Below are 18,510 nucleotides of genomic sequence, written 5' to 3'. Positions count from 1 at the left end.
CTGCTGGCATCAGTTACTTGATGTGGAATAGAGTTCCATGTAGTCATGGCTCTATGTAGTACTGTGTGCCTCCCATAGTCTGTTTTGGACTTGGGGACTGTGAAGAGACCTCTTGTGGCATGTCTTGTGGGGTATGCATGGGTGTCCGAGCTGTGCACCAGTAGTTCAAATAGATAGCTCGGTGCTGTCAACATGTCAACACCTCTCAGAAATACATTTCCTGTTAATCTGTTCTGTTGTATTTTCAAAGCATGTTAAGTTTGAACACAAACAGTTTTGTAGCTGCATTGAGTATGAGCTCCTCAAAAGCCTAAGTAAATCATGAAGTTGGAGTAGCTATCACTTTATTAATGTATGTAATCCACAATGTGAATATTATTGATATTATTTTAGAATACTGTATGTGTCACACCCTGACCATAGTTTGCTTTGTATGTTTCTATGTTTTGTTTGGTCAGGGTGTGATGTGGGTGGGCATTCTATTTTGTATGTCTAGTTTGTCTGTTTCTATGTGTTTGGCCTGATATGGTTCTCAATCAGAGGCAGGTGTTAGTCGTTGTCTCTGATTGGGTACCATATTTAGGTAGCCTGTTTTGTATTGTGGGTTGTGGGTGATTGTTCCTCTTACTGTGTTCCTGTTCACATTACGGGACTGTTTCGTCTTCGTTCATTTTGTCGGTTTATTGTTTTTGTTCGTTGTTAAATTATTCTATTAAAATGGATAATCATCACGCTGCATTTTGGTCCTCCTCTCTTTCGCCCGACGAAGAACGTTACAGTATGTAATATACTGTCACGTTCCTGACCTTATTTTCCTTTGTTTAACTTTGTTTAGTTGGTCAGGACGTGAGCTGGGTGGGTAGTCTATGTTATGTGTTTCTATGTTGGGTTAAATGTGTTGCCTGATATGGTTCTCAATTAGGGGCAGGTGTTTGACGTTTCCTCTGACTGAGAACCATATTAAGGTAGGCTGTTCTCACTGTTTGTTTGTGGGTGATTGTTCTTGTTGCTGTGTCTGTGTTTGTTACACCACACGGTACTGTCTCGTCTCGTTCATTTCGTTCTTTCCTGTTCGTGCGTTCTTCGTTTTATGTAGTTCTCATGTTCAGGTCTGTTTAACATCGTTTGTTGTTTTGTAATTATCAAGTGTATTTTCGTGTCAGTGTTCGTCTTATCAATTAAATTCATCATGTATTCATCACCCGCTGCGCCTTGGTCCACTCTCTCACCAAAAGACGACCGTTACATATACATTAAAATTCAAGAAAATAAAAATGTGCATTTTAACCAACTTTATTTTGGGAGGGGGTGTAGATCAGCTTTAATATTGCAGATAGATTATGGCTTCAATCAATGTAATTGTCTGCATCATTTCCAATCCCCCATTAATGTTTTTGGAAAATATATTTTCCTTCATTATTTTCCCCTAACCTTACCACCCCTCCCCTAATCGGAGGACAACAACACTTAGACTTCTACAGCTTATACATACTATATACATTTGACTGACAATGTATTTTACAATAGTTATCTTTTGTTTGTTTTTAATCCCATCCTTCAACTACCCTTAACCCCTCCCCTCCATCTCTGAAGACCATTAAGTTTGGATTTCTATTTGCCATGTATTTTTTACAGTGCTGTGATGCTTCACAAAAGTTCTGAACCTTTCTCTTCTCATAGTTTCTACAGATTGTAAATCAAAGAAAAACATTTTTGCTAAAAGTATTATTATATTATTGATCGATTGACTATGGAGTTGTTTTGTGTATCAGTTCATAAATGACGTGCCACGGAATCAGTACGTAGGAAATCTATTCCCAACTATTTTGCAATCTATCTTGCAAACCTGGCAATGTTTCGGTCCTTTTAAATTAAACTGGTATAGTTTTTTATTTAGCACAATTTTCTTTAACCAATTTTGGTCTTTAATGCAGGGCAGACAAGTTCCTTACCCCCCCTTCCACTTTATTTTTATTTTATTTTATTTCACCTTTATTTAACCAGGTAGGCTAGTTGAGAACAAGTTCTCATTTGCAACTGCGACCTGGCCAAGATAAAGCATAGCAGTGTGAACAGACAACAACACAGAGTTACACATGGAGTAAACAATAAACAAGTCAATAACATAGTAGAAAAAAAGAGAATCTATATACAATGTGTGCAAAAGGCATGAGGAGGTAGGCAATAAATAGGCCATAGGAGCGAATAATTACAATTTAGCAGATTAACACCGGGGTGATAAATCATCAGATGATCATGTGCAAATAGAGATACTGGTGTGCAAAAGAGCAGAAAAGTAAATAAATAAAAACGGGATGAGGTAGGTAAATTGGGTGGGCTATATACCGATGGACTATGTACAGCTGCAGCGATCGGTTAGCTGCTCAGATAGCAGATGTTTAAAGTTGTTGAGGGAGATAAAAGTCTCCAACTTCAGAGATTTTTGCAATTCGTTCCAGTCGCAGGCAGCAGAGAACTGGAAGGAAAGGCGGCCAAATGAGGTTTTGGCTTTAGGGATGATCAGTGAGATACACCTGCTGGAGCGCGTGCTACGGGTGGGTGTTGCCATTGTGACCAGTGAACTGAGATAAGGCGGCGCTTTACCTAGCATAGCCTTGTAGATGACCTGGAGCCAGTGGGTCTGACGACGAACATGCAGCGAGGGCCAGCCGACTAGAGCATACAGGTCGCAGTGGTGGGTGGTATAAGGTGCTTTAGTAACAAAACGGATGGCACTGTGATAAACTGCATCCAGTTTGCTGAGTAGAGTATTGGAAGCTATTTTGTAGATGACATCGACAAAGTCGAGGATCGGTAGGATAGTCAGTTTTACAAGGGTAAGTTTGGCGGCGTGAGTGAAGGAGGCTTTGTTGCGGAATAGAAAGCCGACTCTCGATTTGATTTTGGATTGGAGATGTTTGATATGAGTCTGGAAGGAGAGTTTACAGTCTAGCCAGACACCTAGGTACTTATAGATGTCCACATATTCTAGGTCGGAACCATCCGACTTGCCTCTTCCACTGTTGTGGAAATGCTGTAATTAGTTGGTTGTAGTTTTGGGTAGAGCAGACATTTTCATATATTTTTGTTGGCTGCATGTGTGACAACACCAGTCCCATTTATGATATAATTTACAAAGTTTATACCTTTTTTTTATTCCCAAAATCATGTTTTTTTGTCAATTAGTATATTTGAGTTTGACCATAATATTTGTTTTATTATTTGTTTTGTCTTTTCTGGTGGATTAAACTTGAAATTGCAACAAATTTTCTACGGCTTGTTTTAAAAATAGCCATATTTTGGATATTATTTCATTTTCAAATACCAGAAAGTGAGAGGTTGTAATCTGAATAAAGGGGAAAAGGCCATTCCTAAACATTTAGTGCAGTGTACAAACTTAACTTGAAGATGAATGACATTTACGCTGACAGGTAACCAAAAATAACTATCTGAAAGACATGCCTCCGATCTGATAGGCTGCCACCTCGAAAATATATTATTAAAAAAGGTTCAACAATGAACCCCTCCCATCACAAAAAGGTTCCAGTTTGAACCTGTACACAGGGGTTCCTCAATAAACCTTTTTGAGCTGGAAAGGTTCCGCAGGCGTGGAAACCCAAAGGGTTCTTCCATGCACCTTTATTTCTAAGATTGTATTTATAGACGCGATGCTTTCAATCAGCTAGCAAGAAAGACATGTCTGATTCCCGAATAGCACCTGAATTCAGCAATAATTATGTGTATGTAGCCTACATACACGAAAACACTATATGCTATGGTAAAAATGTCACCCAATAGCTAATCACTTAGCCTAAACATACACCCTACAGTATAAGGCAAAAAAAGCGTTTATGGTTCGCACGTCAGCCCAACAGTGTGACTGTAGCAACTCACTGCATGTATCCCTTCGCTTTACCATTGAGCAGATTCGATTATGTTGAGCCGGTTTGAACCGGCAAGAGTTGTTCAAATCGAATAGTAATCTCCGTTACTTAGGCTTTGAACCGGGCCAGGAGGCAGCCCTGTTCCAAAACGAATGCAATTAACTTTCACCCGGTGCAAAAGACGTATAACTGGGCGACCTGGCCCGGTTAATTGAATCCCCTCAACGAGCACGGTGCGTACACAGAAGTTGATTTACCGGTAGGTTAGGGCTGACAAAATCTGAACCAATAATAGACGACTGGGCGATCTCTATTATTCATCAAGTTATGTAAATATAATATGTATGTTTGCCTTCGTGCATGGGTGTGGTGGCTGCAGTGTAGTTATTCTCCTCGATCGACTGACTAATAGCTAAGCTACTTTATAATATGGACGTTTACAAATACCCTGTTTTCTTCGAGTGCCAGACTCTGGACACATCACAGAAAAATAAGATAAAAAAGTACTTTGAAATTCAACGTAAATCCGGTGGCGGAGATTGTGGACCAGTAGAATCAGTTGGTGACAAAGTTTACAGGGTTGCCTTTATTGACCGGACAGGTATGACAATGTTAAAGCGAACTGATAGGATATTGAGTACCTTTTTTTTTTTTACCATATAGCCAATGTCGGTTCATAAGTTCAAGTTAGTTTTTTCAATATATGTTTTATTCTATGGCCTATTTGATTACTATGTGTTATATACAATATTTAAACTTTCTAGGAGGATTTGTTGAATCAGAATGTTTGTCAGACATACGTTTTTCTTTAATTACCACAGCCACAAAGTCAAAATTGGCTATCATAAAAATTCATGAAAAAAAAACATTTTATTTTTGGTATTGATTTAAGGTTAGGGTTGGGCACACGTTTAGCAGTGTGGTTAACGTTAGGGTTAGATTTAGGGTTAATTAAGAAAATACATTGTAGAAATAGGCAAGGTTTCTGACTTTGTGAATGTTGTAAGTAGTGATGGCTGACATATGCCACAAATTAATCTGGCATTGGCTTGAATTTCACTTTCACATATCCAGGCTTAGTGTATGCAGACAGGCATACACAAATGCATTCCTTTGGCTTTTCATTATATTGATTAACTCTACACTTTGATCAACTCTAACTCTACTTCATCAATCTTAAAGGAAGAAACATGTTGCTTTAATAACTTTTAAGATGAATTATTAACTTTAAAAATGTACATACAGTATATTACTTAATAGATAATAGCACAACTCCTCCAGCCTATTTATCATTTAACTCTTCAAGTCCTGGAGTGAAATACAAAAGGCTTAATGAATACAGTTAACATATATTATTATTATTATAATTGCTGTTATTTTTCTTACTACTACATGACAACAACAACAAAAAACAACAACTCATTATGAGTCTGTATCTCTTCCAGTCCAGGAGAGGGTACTTCAGAAACCTAATCATGTGTTGGAGATGCCTGGAGGACCTCTCTCCCTCACTCTGAGAGACAGCCTGGAGACAAGCTCTCCAGTAAGCAGTCAGGTGGTGAGCCCAGACTACACAGACACAACTACAGTATAGATTACAGGCTGAGTCACATAACCTGTTAGATAAGACATTTATGTTCCATAATATGAGGTCAAAACACACAGACATCAATGCACTGTTGTTGTATTTACATCCCAGTAAACACAAAGTTTAGTCATATATCATGGATCTGTCAGGTAATAACTTTATTATCCCTTCAAATGACGTCAAAATAGTCTGATTACATTGCATGTTTGGTTTATGTGATAATATAATAAGTAACATAATAATTTACAAAATGAGGAATGATAAGAACATACAGTACCAGTCAAAAGTTAGGACACACCTACTCATTCAAGGGTTTTTCATTATTTTGACTATTTTATACATTGTAGAATAAGAGTGAAGACATCCAAAGTATGAAATTACACATATGGAATCATGGAGTAACCAAAAAAGTGTTAAACAAATGAAAATATATTTTATATTTGAGATTCTTCAAAGTAGTCACCCTTTCCCTTGATGACAGTGTTGCACACACTTGGCATTCTCTCAACCAACTTCATGAGGAATTCTTTTCCAACAGTCTTGAAGGAGTTCCCACATATGCTGAGAACTTATTGACTGCTTTTCCTTCATTCTGTGGTCAAACTAATCCCAAACCATTTCAATTGGGTTGAGGTCGGGTGATTGTGGAGGCCAGGTCATCTGATGCAGCGCTCCATCGCTCTCCTTCTTGGTCAAATATCACTTACACAGCCTGGAGGTGTGTTGGGTCATTGTCCTGTTGAAAAACAAATAATTGTCCCACTAAGCGCAAACCAGATGTGATGGCGTATTGCTGCAGAATGCTGTGGTAGCCATGCTGGTGTGTCTTGAATTCTAAATAAATCACAGACAGTGTCACCAGCAAAGCACTTCCACACCATCACACCTCCTCCTCCATGCTTCACGTTGGGAACCACACATGTGGAGATGATCTGTTCACCTACTCTGCGTCTCACAAAGACACGGAGGTTGGAGACAAAAATCTAAAATTTGGACTCATCAGACCAAAGGACAGAGTTCCACCAGTCTAATGTCCATTGCTCGTGTTTCTTGGCCTAAGCAAGTCTTATTTTTATTGGTGTCCTTTAGTAATTGTCTCTTTGCAGCAATTCGACCATGAAGACCTGATTCATCCAGTCTCTTCTGAACAGTTGATGTTGAGATGTGTTTGTTACATGAACTCTATGAAGTATTTATTTGGGCTGCAATCTGAGGTGCAGTTAACTCTAATGTGTTTATCCTCTGCAGCAGAGGTAACTCTGAGTCTTCCTTTCCATTGGCTGTACTCATGAGATCCAATTTCATCATAGCGCTTAATGGTTTTTGCGACTGCACTTGAAGAAATGTACGTATTGACTTACCTTCATGTCTTAAAGTAATGATGAACTTTTGTTTCTCTTTGCTTATTTGAGCTGTTCTTGCCATAATATGGACTTGGTCTGTATAGCACCCGTACCTTGTCGCAACACAACTGATTGGCACAAATACATTAAGAAGGGAATTAATTTCCTCAAATTAACTTTTAACAAGGCACACCTGTTAATTGAAATGCATTCCAGGTGACTACCTCATGAAGCTGGTAGAGAGAATGCCAAGCGTGTGCAAAGCTTTCATCAAGGCAAAGGGTGGCTACTTTGAAGAATATCTTCACTATTATTATACAATGTAGAAAATAGTCAAAATAAAGAAAATCCCTGGAATGAATAGGTGTGTCCAAACTTTTGACTGGTACTGTACATTTTAGCTAAACAAAAATCTGTACTAAACTAAATAGACAAATAACAAACCAGTTGCTAGATTTACCAGATAATCCAGACGCAGCTGTATGGTCAACCTACAATAATAAATGAATAATAAACGTAGATAGAGACAGACATAATAATCATTAAGAGTGGAATTCCCCAGGACTTACACCTTTTTTCTCTGACTCTAGAGTCACCAGTCCCTCCCATTCCATCCCTCCCTCCCTGTCCAGACATCGCCACCTGGTGGCCTAGAGCATGAACTCCATCTAGACTCCTACCTCCTGAGATACCTGAAGGAGAGCCCTGGGGCTGGAAGAGACCTGCAGCAGCAGCTGTCCTCCCTAGGCTGCTCTGTCCACCTACATCCAGAGGATGGGAGGGCAGTGGTCAAAGATTCAGGCCAAGCTGGGTTATGTGGAGATGGGATCGGGTTTGGGGTGGGACCCTGGAAGGTACAGGTAGAGAGACTGTTCAAACAGCTCCATGAGCGGTACAAATGCCACTATGAGGTAGACCCAGGTAAGCTCCAGACTCTGCTGCAGAGCAGTACCCTGGGTTCGGAGGATGTGAGGGTATATTGCGAGTTAGGGGAAGGGTTTGTGGTGGTGGTTGGGCAGGGGGCTGAGGTCAAGGCCAAGCTGAAGGAGTTGGAGACCTTCCAAGATCAGGGTCTGAGCTTCGGGAAGCAGGAGAAGATCAGCATCACCTGTCGTCCAGGGCAGGCCAAGCTCCGTCTTTTAGGGGAAGTAATAGAAAAGCATCTAGGTAAGGTTGTTCCAGGGGTGAGGGTGACTCACATTGATTCAGCTCAGCTGAAGCTGGAGGGGTTCGCAAATGAAGTCCGGAAAGCCAGACAGTTGGTTACAGATAAGATCTCTCTGGTACTGGAGCGGGTTGTGCCTGAGGTGTCGTCCCATCTCCTGTCTTTCCTGAGGGATGAGTATGGGAGGCCTGGGAACCTGAGCAGTCTGCTGGGGTTGGGAGGCCATGTGGAGGTAGAGTTGGGGGATACAGAGCTCTGTCTGTTCGCCCTCTCCACCTGGAAACTGGACCAGGCTGAGAAGGATCTGTTGGCAGAGTTTGGGGAGGAGAAGATTGACTTGCCTAACTGCGCTGCCCTCCCAGCTGATCTGAGGTCCAAGCTTGAGAAGAAATTGAAGGAGATGAACCAGGGCAGACGCAGGGTGGCAGCCAGGTGCGGTCCTGGCTGTAGTGTGCTGTTTCTGGGCCACGTGAAGCAGGTTAAGGAGCTGAGGGAGGAGATTGGGGTCTTTCTGATAGACCAGTCCAGTGTGAGAGTTGTGAGACACCCTCAACGACATCAGGATGCCGTAGTCAACGAAGCGGGCACCGGATCAAGATTGGACGAGACGGTCTCAGCCACCAGCTATCGCCTCCAGCTGGGGCTGCAGGTAGTGGTGTGTCAAGGTGACATCACCCAGGAACAGGCGGACGTGCTGGTGAATGCAGCTAATGAGGATCTGGATCACGCTAGAGGCGTGGCTGCAGCTCTGAGCCGGGCGGGGGGGCCTGAGGTACAGCAGGCCAGCAGGGATCTGGTTAGGCAGATAGGGAGAGTGCCCACAGGTACAGTGGTAGAGACTACAGGAGGGAATCTGCCTTGTAAGATGCTGCTGCATGCAGTGGGACCAGTAGGGGGCAGCGTAGGTGGGAATGAGCGCCCTCTGCTGGAGAAGACAGTAAAGGCAGCCCTGGATCTGGCAGAGACCCTGGAGCTCCAGACCCTGGCCATGCCCTGCATCAGCTCGGGGTTATTCGGCGTTCCTCTTAAGGTGTGTTCTGAGGCCATAGTCTCTGCAGTGAGGGACTTTGGGAGGAAACAGCACATCCTTACCAAGGTCACTCTGATTGATGTGAGTGGAGAGGCAGTGAGAGCCATGCAGGAGGCCTGTGATAGGCTGTTACAGGGGAAGAGGGAGTTTCCTGGGTGGGAGGTAGAGTCCAGCCCCACCACTACCACTACACATGCTCCTCAGAGAGACACCACTGCTGCCTCCACCAGGGGAACAGCCGCTCCAGAGGTCTGTGTCCAGGTGGAGATCATCCAGGGAACCATAGAGAAGCAGCAGGTGAGAGAGGGACACTGACATGGCCAAGGCCTTGATTCAACAACATTCTGTGAATTAGGTTGACTTCATTCTGACTCAATGTTCCCTTTCTCTTTTATACTTTCTCTTTCTTTTCTTACCCTTTTACTTTATTTCTTTATATATTTTCCTGTCTGTCTGTCTTTCTGTCTGTCTCTCTCTCTCTCTATCTCTCTGAAGGTGGATGCCCTTGTGTCCCCCATGGTTGGTAGTGACCCTCTCTCCTCCCGTGTTGGTAATGTCTTGTTGGAGGCAGCTGGACCGGCGCTGATGACAGCGTTTGTGAGGGAATCAGGGGGACAGACTGCACCCGGTCACAATGTCCTGGTGGAGGGACTCTCTGGTCTCAGGTCTGGCTTTGTCTTCTTCCTCAGTTGTGCACATTGGGACAACAACCCCCAAGGACCAGCAGTACAGGTGTGTCCCCTTGTTCTGTGTGTGTGTATGTGTGTGTGTGTGTGTGTGTTATGACCTTTGAACCTCCATTAACCCTTGACCTCTGGTCCTCTCTCAGGCTCTGAGGCAGGGTGTGAGGAAAATCCTGACCTCTTGTGAGAACCGGGGCTTCTGTTCCATTGCGTTCCCTGTAGTTGGAACTGGTGAGGTTCTCCAGTTCCCTGACAACGTGGTAACACAGGTTCTGCTAGAAGAGATCCGTAGGTATGAACAGAACCGAGCGAGCAGAACCCCTTTCCTTGTCCGCATTGTCGTCCATCCCAATGACAGAGATTCTACGAAGGTGAGTAGAGACTTTTAAAGGTCTTAAAGCATTTCACAAAATGTCCATTAACTTAAATATATTTCAGCCAATCACGTCTCTGAAGCCGTTTTATAAAATTGTGTCATAAATTCTAAATTCTAAATTTGGTGTAATAATTATAATTACAGTCCTTCATTACAGTTGTATTTTTTATTCTAATCTACAGGCTTTTCAGACTGCCCAGAATGCTTTGCCCAGAATGGGCAATCGTCCAGCACATGGTGAGTTACAACACTTCACTCCCACCTTTAAATCCAATACATTATTACTATATGATTGATCCATTTCAAGTTCTAATTCTGAACCCTCCCTATAGACATCAGGATTGTGCTGCTGGGGAAAACCGGAGGAGGTAAAAGCAGTGCTGGAAACACCATCTTCAGACAAGATGATGTGTTCCTCTCAGACAGTTCCTCCACCTCCTCAACACAGATATGTGAAGCTCATACCGAGAACATCAAAGGCAGAAACATCACCCTGATTGACACACCTGGATGCTTTGACACTGACATCCCTGAAGAGGAGCTGAAACCTAAAATAGTTAAATGTATAACAGAGTGTGCTCCAGGGCCGCATGCCTTTCTCATCGTACTGAAAGTGGAACGGTACACAGTCCACGAGAACGAAGCCGTGGCGAAAATCGAGACTTATTTTTCACCAGAGGCCTTCAAATATGCCACAGTCCTCTTCACTCATGGTGACCAGCTCAATGGTTTGACCATTGAGAAGTTTGTCCAACAGAATGATGAACTGAACAAGCTTGTGGAGAAATGTGGAGGCCGATGTCACGTGATCGACAACAAATACTGGAACACCAATCAGCAGGGTCGGTACAGCAACCAGTACCAAGTAACAGAGTTACTCAACACCATAGAGAAGATGGTGAGAGATAACAGAGGAGGGTTCTACACCAGTGAGATGCTCCAAGAGGCAGAGAGATTAATACAAGCAGAGATAGAGAGTCTTAGAGAGTTAAACAGCCAGATGTCAGAGGAAGAGATGGGAAAACATGTTAAAGAAATAGTGTGGAAGAAACTCCTGATCAAACTGTCAGGGATTACAACAGGTGTTGTGGTAGGAGCTTTTCTTGGGGTGGCACTGGTGACAGGGATCCCACTCACATTCGATACAAAACCACTGATTCATTTAGTCAAACGTCAGATGGCAGCTTCAATGAAAACAGTGCCAACAGTCATGGCGAATGCAGAAGGACCAGTCATTGCAGGAGAGACAGTGGCGCTCATTAGAATGGGTTCAGGGATAGGCATAGGTGCAGGGGTAGGCATAGCTGCAGGAGTTGTTGCTGGGTCCGCTGCTACAGCAGGAGCATTAAGAGGAGGGATAGTAGGAGCTACTGCAGCAGAGGAGGCAGAGACAGTACTGGAGGCAGCAGAGAAAGCAGCCAATGCTGTCTACCATGAAGCTAAGGGTCTTTATGACCAAGCAGGACACCTTTGGAAAGGTTATAGTAACTTTAAGTAGATGAGATATACCTGAAACCATTGAGTGATGGCAACGTGTGTTTCTGACTAATAACTATGTGGACACCAGTCAGTTCTATACCACTGTAGAATAGCTGCTTGTCCAACATATATATATATTTTTTCTTTAGTATATATTTTATTTTTGTTATAGTTTAGTGAAAATCAAGGGATTTTGTGGCAAATTACTATGATTAAACTGCATCGTATTTTTCTGGACCATGACCATCCATAGGCTTATGGTTCACACACGTTGAGCAGGGACACATGTGTTCTTTAATATTTGACTTCATTGAAATTATTATAACAGCAAAGCAATAAAATATGACCCACTCATTGAACATAGAGAGTAAATGTTCTTAACATCATTAGCCATATGATTGTATGAAATTGATTTGAATCATTAGACTATTATTAAGCATTTATGTAAGTTTTAGAATATTTCGATTATTATAATACGTGTGACGATTTTAGTCAGGGGAATAATAATATATCCTGGAGTGTAGTTCCTAGTCTGAATCAATGTTTTGGGGACAATGTGTCTAGAATTTTGATAACAGACTGTCTGTCTGAGCCAGATTCGGGGCCTACCTTGGCTGGGACACTGAGAACTTCCCAGTCCCAGGTCTCTCCCTATATTAGGGGAGGACAGGAAGACGCTATTCTCACGGACTCCCCTAATCTCCATTGGCGGGTTTTGATGGTTTGTGTGGAAGTATGTGTGTCACTATAAATTGAAGGTCTTTGTAATGTGCACGTTAGAACGTTCTGTGAATAAACGTTTAACTATGGTAGACTGGGCCTCTGTCTGTTTCATTTCTATCAGTATCATACAAATCCTGATAGCGCAGACTGAGTAATTAAACAAATTGGATTGGTTAATGAACAGGAGAACTTAATTCTCTTATCACATTTGTAGAAATATTACAAGAAATCATTTGGAAATAAAACACATTACAAATACTGATTTTCTTTAAATGTTCATAACATTTGTGGTAATCACCCCCTGTATATCAACCTCCCTATTGTAATTTTACTGCTGCTCTTTAAGTATTTGTTACCTATATTTCTTATTTTTTGTTGGAATTTTTCTTCAAACTGCATTGTTGATTAAGGACTTGTAAGTAAGCATTTCACTGTAAGGACTACACCTGTTGTATTCGGCGCATGTGACAAATAACATTTCATTTGATTTGAATAATATTTACTCGAACATATACAGTTGAAGTCGGAAGTTTACATACACCCTAGCCAAATACATTTAAACTCCGTTTTTCACAATTCCTGACATTTAATCCTAGTAAAAATGTCCTGTCTTAGGTCAGTTAGGATCACCACTTTATTTTAAGAATGTGAAATGTCAGAATAATGATTTATTTCAGCTTTTATTTCTTTCATCACATTCCCAGTGGGTCAGAAGTTTACATACACTCAATTAGTATTTGATAGCATTGCCTTTAAATGATTTAACTTGGGTCAAACGTTTCGGGTAGCCTTCCACAAGCTTCCCACAATAAGTTGGGTGAATTTTGGCCCTTTCCTCCTGACAGAGCTGGTGTAACTGAGTCAGGTTTGTTGGCCTCCTTGCTCGCACAAGCTTATTATGTTCTGCAAACACATTTTTTATAGGACTGAGTTCAGGGCTTTGTGATGGCCACTCCAATACCATGACTTTGTTTTCCTTAAGCCATTTTGCCATAACTTTGGAAGTATGCTTGGGGTCATTGTCCATTTGGAAGACCCATTTGCTACCAAGCTTTAACTTCCTGCCTGATGTCTTGAGAAGTTGCTTCAATATGTCCACATCATTTTCCTACCTCATGATGCCATCTATTTTGTGAAGAGCACCAGTCCCAAAAATAGCAATTATACAGATTATACAATTATACAATTATACAGACAAGTTGTAAATGCAAAAAGTACTGATATTGTATAATTTAACAGCACTCACTGTAACAGTCCTGACCTGTTTTATGTTGTTTTTTATGTGTTTATGGTCAGGGCATGTGTTTTGGGTGGGCAGTCTATGTTATCTGTTTCTATGTTGGTTTTGGGTTACCTGGTATGGCTCTTGATTAGAGGCAGGTGGTTTGCATTTTCCTCTAATTAAGAGTCATATTTAGGTAGGGCGTTCTCACTGTTTGATTGTGGGTGATTGTCTCCTGTGATGTCTTCGTCGTTGTCGATGTGTTTTTCACTTTCGGAGCTGTTTGGCTGTTCGTGTGTTTTGATGTAACGTTCCTGTTCGTGAGTTTACGTTTGTCTATGTAAGTTTATGTTCAGGTTCCGTTCGTTACGTTTTGTTATTTTGTAAGTTTTGAAAGTGTTTTTGTTTTGTTTAGTCGACGTCTTATTTGTAATAAAGATGGCATATTTCCCTGACTCCGCATTTTGGTTAGAAGATCCTTCTCTCCTCACCTCTTCCGAGGATGAGGAAAGCGACAGTCGTGACAGAATCACCCACCAACAAAATGTGACCAAGCGGTATGGGAATGCTCGACGGAGCAACAAGGATTTCTGGACTTGGGAGGAGATCCTGTCTGGTAGAGGACCCTGGGCGCAAACTGGAGAATATCGCTGCTCTCGTGAGAAGAGTGAGGCAGCCACAGCCCAGGAGCGGTGGTTTAAGGAGGCAGCTAGGAGACGTGGATGGAAGCCGGAGATTCAAGCTCGTAACCGGAATTATGAGGGTACACGTCTTGCACGGAAGCCCGAAAAGCCCGTGAGTAACTCCCAAAAATTTCTTGGGGGGGGGCTAAAGGGTAGTGGGCCAAGGGCAGGTAGGAGACCTGCGCCCACTTCCCAGGCTTACCGTGGAGAGCGGGAGTACGGGCAGGCGCCGTGTTACGCAGTAGAGCGCACGGTGTCTCCTGTACGAGTGCATAGCCCAGTGCGGGTTATTCCACCTCCCCGCACTGGTAGGGCTAGATTGAGTATTGAGCCAGGTGTCATGAGGCCGGCTCAACGCGTCTGGTCTCCAGTGCGTCTCCTCGGACCGGCATACATGGCACCTGCCTTACGCATGGTTTCCCCGGTTCGCCTACATAGCCCGGTGCGGGTTATTCCACCTCCCCGCACTGGTCGGGCAACCGGGAGTATTCAACCAGGTAAGGTTGGGCAAGCTCAATGCTCAAGAGAGCCAGTACGCCTGCACGGTCCGGTATTTCCGGCGCCACCTCCCCGCCCCAGCCTAGTACCTACAGTGCCTACATTACGCACTAGGCTACCAGTGCATTTCCAGAGCCCTGTTCCTCCTCCACGCACTCTCCCTATAGTGCGTGTATCCAGTTCAGTGCCTCCAGTTCCGGCCCCACGCACTAAGCCACCTGTGCGTCTCCTAAGTCCTGTACACACTGTCACTTCTCCCCGTACTAGTCCTGAGGTGCGTGCCCTCAGCCAGGTGCCACCAGTGCCGGTACCACGCACCAGGTATAGAGTACGCTTTGAGAGTTCAGTGTGCCCTGTCCCTGCTCCACGCACTAGTAGGAAGGTGCTTATCATTAGCCCGGTGCCTCCAGTTCCGGCACCACGCACCAGGTCTACAGTGCGCCGTATCCGGCCAGAGCCATCCGTCTCCCCAGCGCCATCTGAGCCATCCGTCTCCCCAGCGCCATCTGAGCCATCCGTCTCCCCAGCGCCATCTGAGCCATCCGTCTCCCCAGCGCCATCTGAGCCATCCGTCTCCCCAGCGCCATCTGAGCCATCCGTCTCCCCAGCGCCATCTGAGCCATCCGTCTGCCAGGAGCCTGCAAAGCCGCCCGTCTGCCATGAGCCTGCAAAGCCGCCCGTCTGCCATGAGCCTACAGAGCCATCCGCCAGACAGGAGCCGCTAGAGCCGTCAGCCAGACAGGAGCCGCTAGAGCCGCCCGCCAGACAGGATCTGCCAGAGCCGCCAACCAGACAGGATCTGCCAGAGCCGCCAACCAGACAGGATCTGCCAGAGCCGCCAACCAGACAGGATCTGCCAGAGCCGCCAACCAGACAGGATCTGCCAGAGCCGCCAACCAGACAGGATCTGCCAGAGCCGCCAGCGAGCCATGAGCAGCCAGAGCCGTCAGAGAGCCATGAGCAGCCAGAGCCGTCAGTGAGCCATGAGCAGCCAGAGCCGTCAGTGAGCCATGAGCAGCCAGAGCCGTTAGAGAGCCATGAGCAGCCAGAGCCGTCAGAGCGCCATGAGCGTCGAGAGCCGTCAGAGCGCCATGAGCGTCGAGAGCCGTCAGAGCGCCATGAGCGTCGAGAGCCGTCAGCCTGCCATGAGCGTCGAGAGCCGTCAGCCTGCCATGAGCGTCGAGAGCCGTCAGCCTGCCATGAGCGTAGAGAGCCGTCAGTCTGCCATGAGCGTCGAGAGCCGTCAGCCTGCATGGACCTGCCAGAGCCGTCCAAACAGGACCTGCCAGAGTCCTTCAGCCGGGATCTGCCCCTTGTCCCGGTGTTGCCCCTTGTCCCGGTGCTGCCCCTTGTCCCGGTGCTGCCCCTTGTCCCGGTGCTGCCCCTTGTCCCGGTGCTGCCCCTTGTCCCGGTGCTGCCCCTTGTCCCGGTGCTGCCCCTTGTCCCGGTGCTGCCCCTTATTCCGGTGCTGGTCCTTGTTCTGGTGCTGCCCCTTGTTCTGGTGCTGCCCCTTGTCCCGGTGCTACCCCTTGTCCCGGTGCTGCCCCTTGTCCCGGTGCTAGCTGTTTATTTAGGGGAGGGTAGTGTTAGGGTGGTCAGTAGAAGGGGTAGAGAGAAGAGGGGAGTGACTATGGTGGTATGGGGACAGCGTCCTGAGCCGGAACCACCACCGTGGTCAACTGCCCACCCGGACCCTCCCCTGGACTTTGTGCTTGTGCGCCCGGCGTGCGCATCTTGAGGGGGGGGTACTGTAACAGTCCTGACCTGTTTTATGTTGTTTTTTATGTGTTTATGGTCAGGGCATGTGTTTTGGGTGGGCAGTCTATGTTATCTGTTTCTATGTTGGTTTTGGGTTACCTGGTATGGCTCTTGATTAGAGGCAGGTGGTTTGCATTTTCCTCTAATTAAGAGTCATATTTAGGTAGGGCGTTCTCACTGTTTGTTTGTGGGTGATTGTCTCCTGTGATGTCTTCGTCGTTGTCGATGTGTTTTTCACTTTCGGAGCTGTTTGGCTGTTCGTGTGTTTTGATGTAACGTTCCTGTTCGTGAGTTTACGTTTGTCTATGTAAGTTTATGTTCAGGTTCCGTTCGTTACGTTTTGTTATTTTGTAAGTTTTGAAAGTGTTTTTGTTTTGTTTAGTCGACGTCTTATTTGTAATAAAGATGGCATATTTCCCTGACTCCGCATTTTGGTTAGAAGATCCTTCTCTCCTCACCTCTTCCGAGGATGAGGAAAGCGACAGTCGTGACACTCACACCTTTCCAAGAAAACAAAAATGTAGACATTTATGGTTTGTTTGCATATATTTTAGAGACTATTTATACAAAACAATTGTATAAAACCTGTATAAACTGTATTAATAATTATATGACTATTTATACCTCACATAGGTACGCAACGTAAGAACTACATTAATTTATACCATATGCAGTACGCAAGACCTACACTCATTTTTACCTTAAGCAGCATGCAACGCAATAACCACTCATTTATACCTTATGGAAGTACACAATGCACAAACTACACTAATTTATACTGTATGCAGTACGCAATGCAAAACTACACAAATGTATACCTTACGTGAGAACGTAATGCAATAATATCAATTTGACATCAATCTATGTTGGAAGGTAAAACCAAATCATATATGGATGTGTCTATCATCATCATCATTCTCCATCAGCCAGTGTGCTTCAATAGGACAAAGTGGAAAGAGTCATTCTATGTGGTACCATTTGGAACTATAGCATCATTTGTACAACGGACTGCTGAAATACCTGGGTTATAACAATATATTCCAGTCATTATCTGAATTTTTATGATACACTGTAAGCTGATGAATTTCAAGCAGAGAGAAAGGTGATACTGTATCAGGTGACAGGTCATCTGACAGGGCACCTTGAAAAGGTTATCTTGTACAATATTGCATGAGGTAGAAATGGCCCCGTGCTACGTTTTTACAGTAGCCAACCCCTTTACAATACCTCTATTTCTGATGATTTGTCCTACTTATGTAATGTATCAGGATAATGAAACTGTAAGACTCACATATTTCTCAACATGCTCACAACCTGCCATTGGATACAAATTATACAACAATTGTGCATGTCAAGTTATAGTTGAATACTGTATGGACAATTATATTTACCATCTACTATTCTTTCTATTCAACACTTCAAAAATAACAGTTTTAAATGTGTATCTTGTATTCTTTACTATTGGAATACACGGTAGTTAAAATGACTACATGGTGAGCCTGTCATTATCTGATGTATTGAATGACTCAGGGGTGAAAGATGTGTGAAACCCCAATGAATGCATAATCAAAGGTTCTGAACATAATATCAGGGGCTTTACAAGTGTTATCAGTTTAGAGTTTGTACTTAGAGTTTAGAAAATCTACCACTTTCATAAAACAAACGTGATAGAAAAAATCTCGAGGCTACGCAAAATGGTGATCCTACGTTGTTATGTAGCAACAATACTCAGACGTGTGCATCCCCACAATTATAAACTCCACTCAACTACTCAGGATCGCCATTTTGCATAGCTAATTGTGTTCTTGCGTCGCGTATCCTATGTAAGGTAAAATTAGGTTGAGAGGAGGAAGGGCACAGGGTGGACTACCCTCCTAGGCTCCCTACAAGACATCAGACTGGACTTCAATCTTTTTTATCAGAGCTTATACACTGATCTTTGTCATGAAATTGTGTCTTTCTGTTAGCAAAGTATATTTCAATATATGTAGATCTACCTGATTGAATGAGTATCTACCTCTGTGTATCAGTCCTTGTTTGAACCCTTGGAATGAGTAGAAGCCTATTTTTAATAGGAG

General features: G+C 43.8%; 1 protein-coding gene across 1 annotated transcript; it reads left to right on the top strand.

Moving 5' to 3' along the window:
* The first annotated feature begins 4,278 nt into the window (after positions 1–4,278).
* On the top strand, positions 4,279–12,344 carry LOC139561405 (protein mono-ADP-ribosyltransferase PARP14-like). The gene is made up of 7 exons (XM_071378467.1): positions 4,279–4,485; positions 5,330–5,442; positions 7,406–9,307; positions 9,506–9,742; positions 9,840–10,064; positions 10,252–10,306; positions 10,402–12,344. Exons 1-7 carry the CDS (start codon positions 4,314–4,316, stop codon positions 11,565–11,567), a joined length of 3,870 nt encoding a protein of 1,289 aa, XP_071234568.1. The 5' UTR covers positions 4,279–4,313; the 3' UTR covers positions 11,568–12,344.
* The last annotated feature ends 6,166 nt before the right edge of the window (positions 12,345–18,510 follow it).

Source organism: Salvelinus alpinus, chromosome 31 (genome assembly GCF_045679555.1).
Source record: "Salvelinus alpinus chromosome 31, SLU_Salpinus.1, whole genome shotgun sequence".
Taxonomy (NCBI): domain Eukaryota; kingdom Metazoa; phylum Chordata; class Actinopteri; order Salmoniformes; family Salmonidae; genus Salvelinus; species Salvelinus alpinus.
The sequence above is the reverse complement of the archived record's forward strand: the minus strand, read 5'-3'. Positions and strand labels throughout refer to the sequence as shown.

Excerpts from the sequence above, each read along its gene's own strand:
- LOC139561405 (XM_071378467.1), top strand. The coding sequence starts at position 4,314 with ATGGACGTTTACAAATACCCTGTTTTCTTCGAGTGCCAGACTCTGGAC. Across the intron at positions 5,443-7,405 it reads CTCCAGTAAGCAGTCAGGTG|AGTCACCAGTCCCTCCCATT; the intron begins GTGAGCCCAGAC and ends CTCTGACTCTAG. Across the intron at positions 10,307-10,401 it reads GGGCAATCGTCCAGCACATG|ACATCAGGATTGTGCTGCTG; the intron begins GTGAGTTACAAC and ends CCCTCCCTATAG.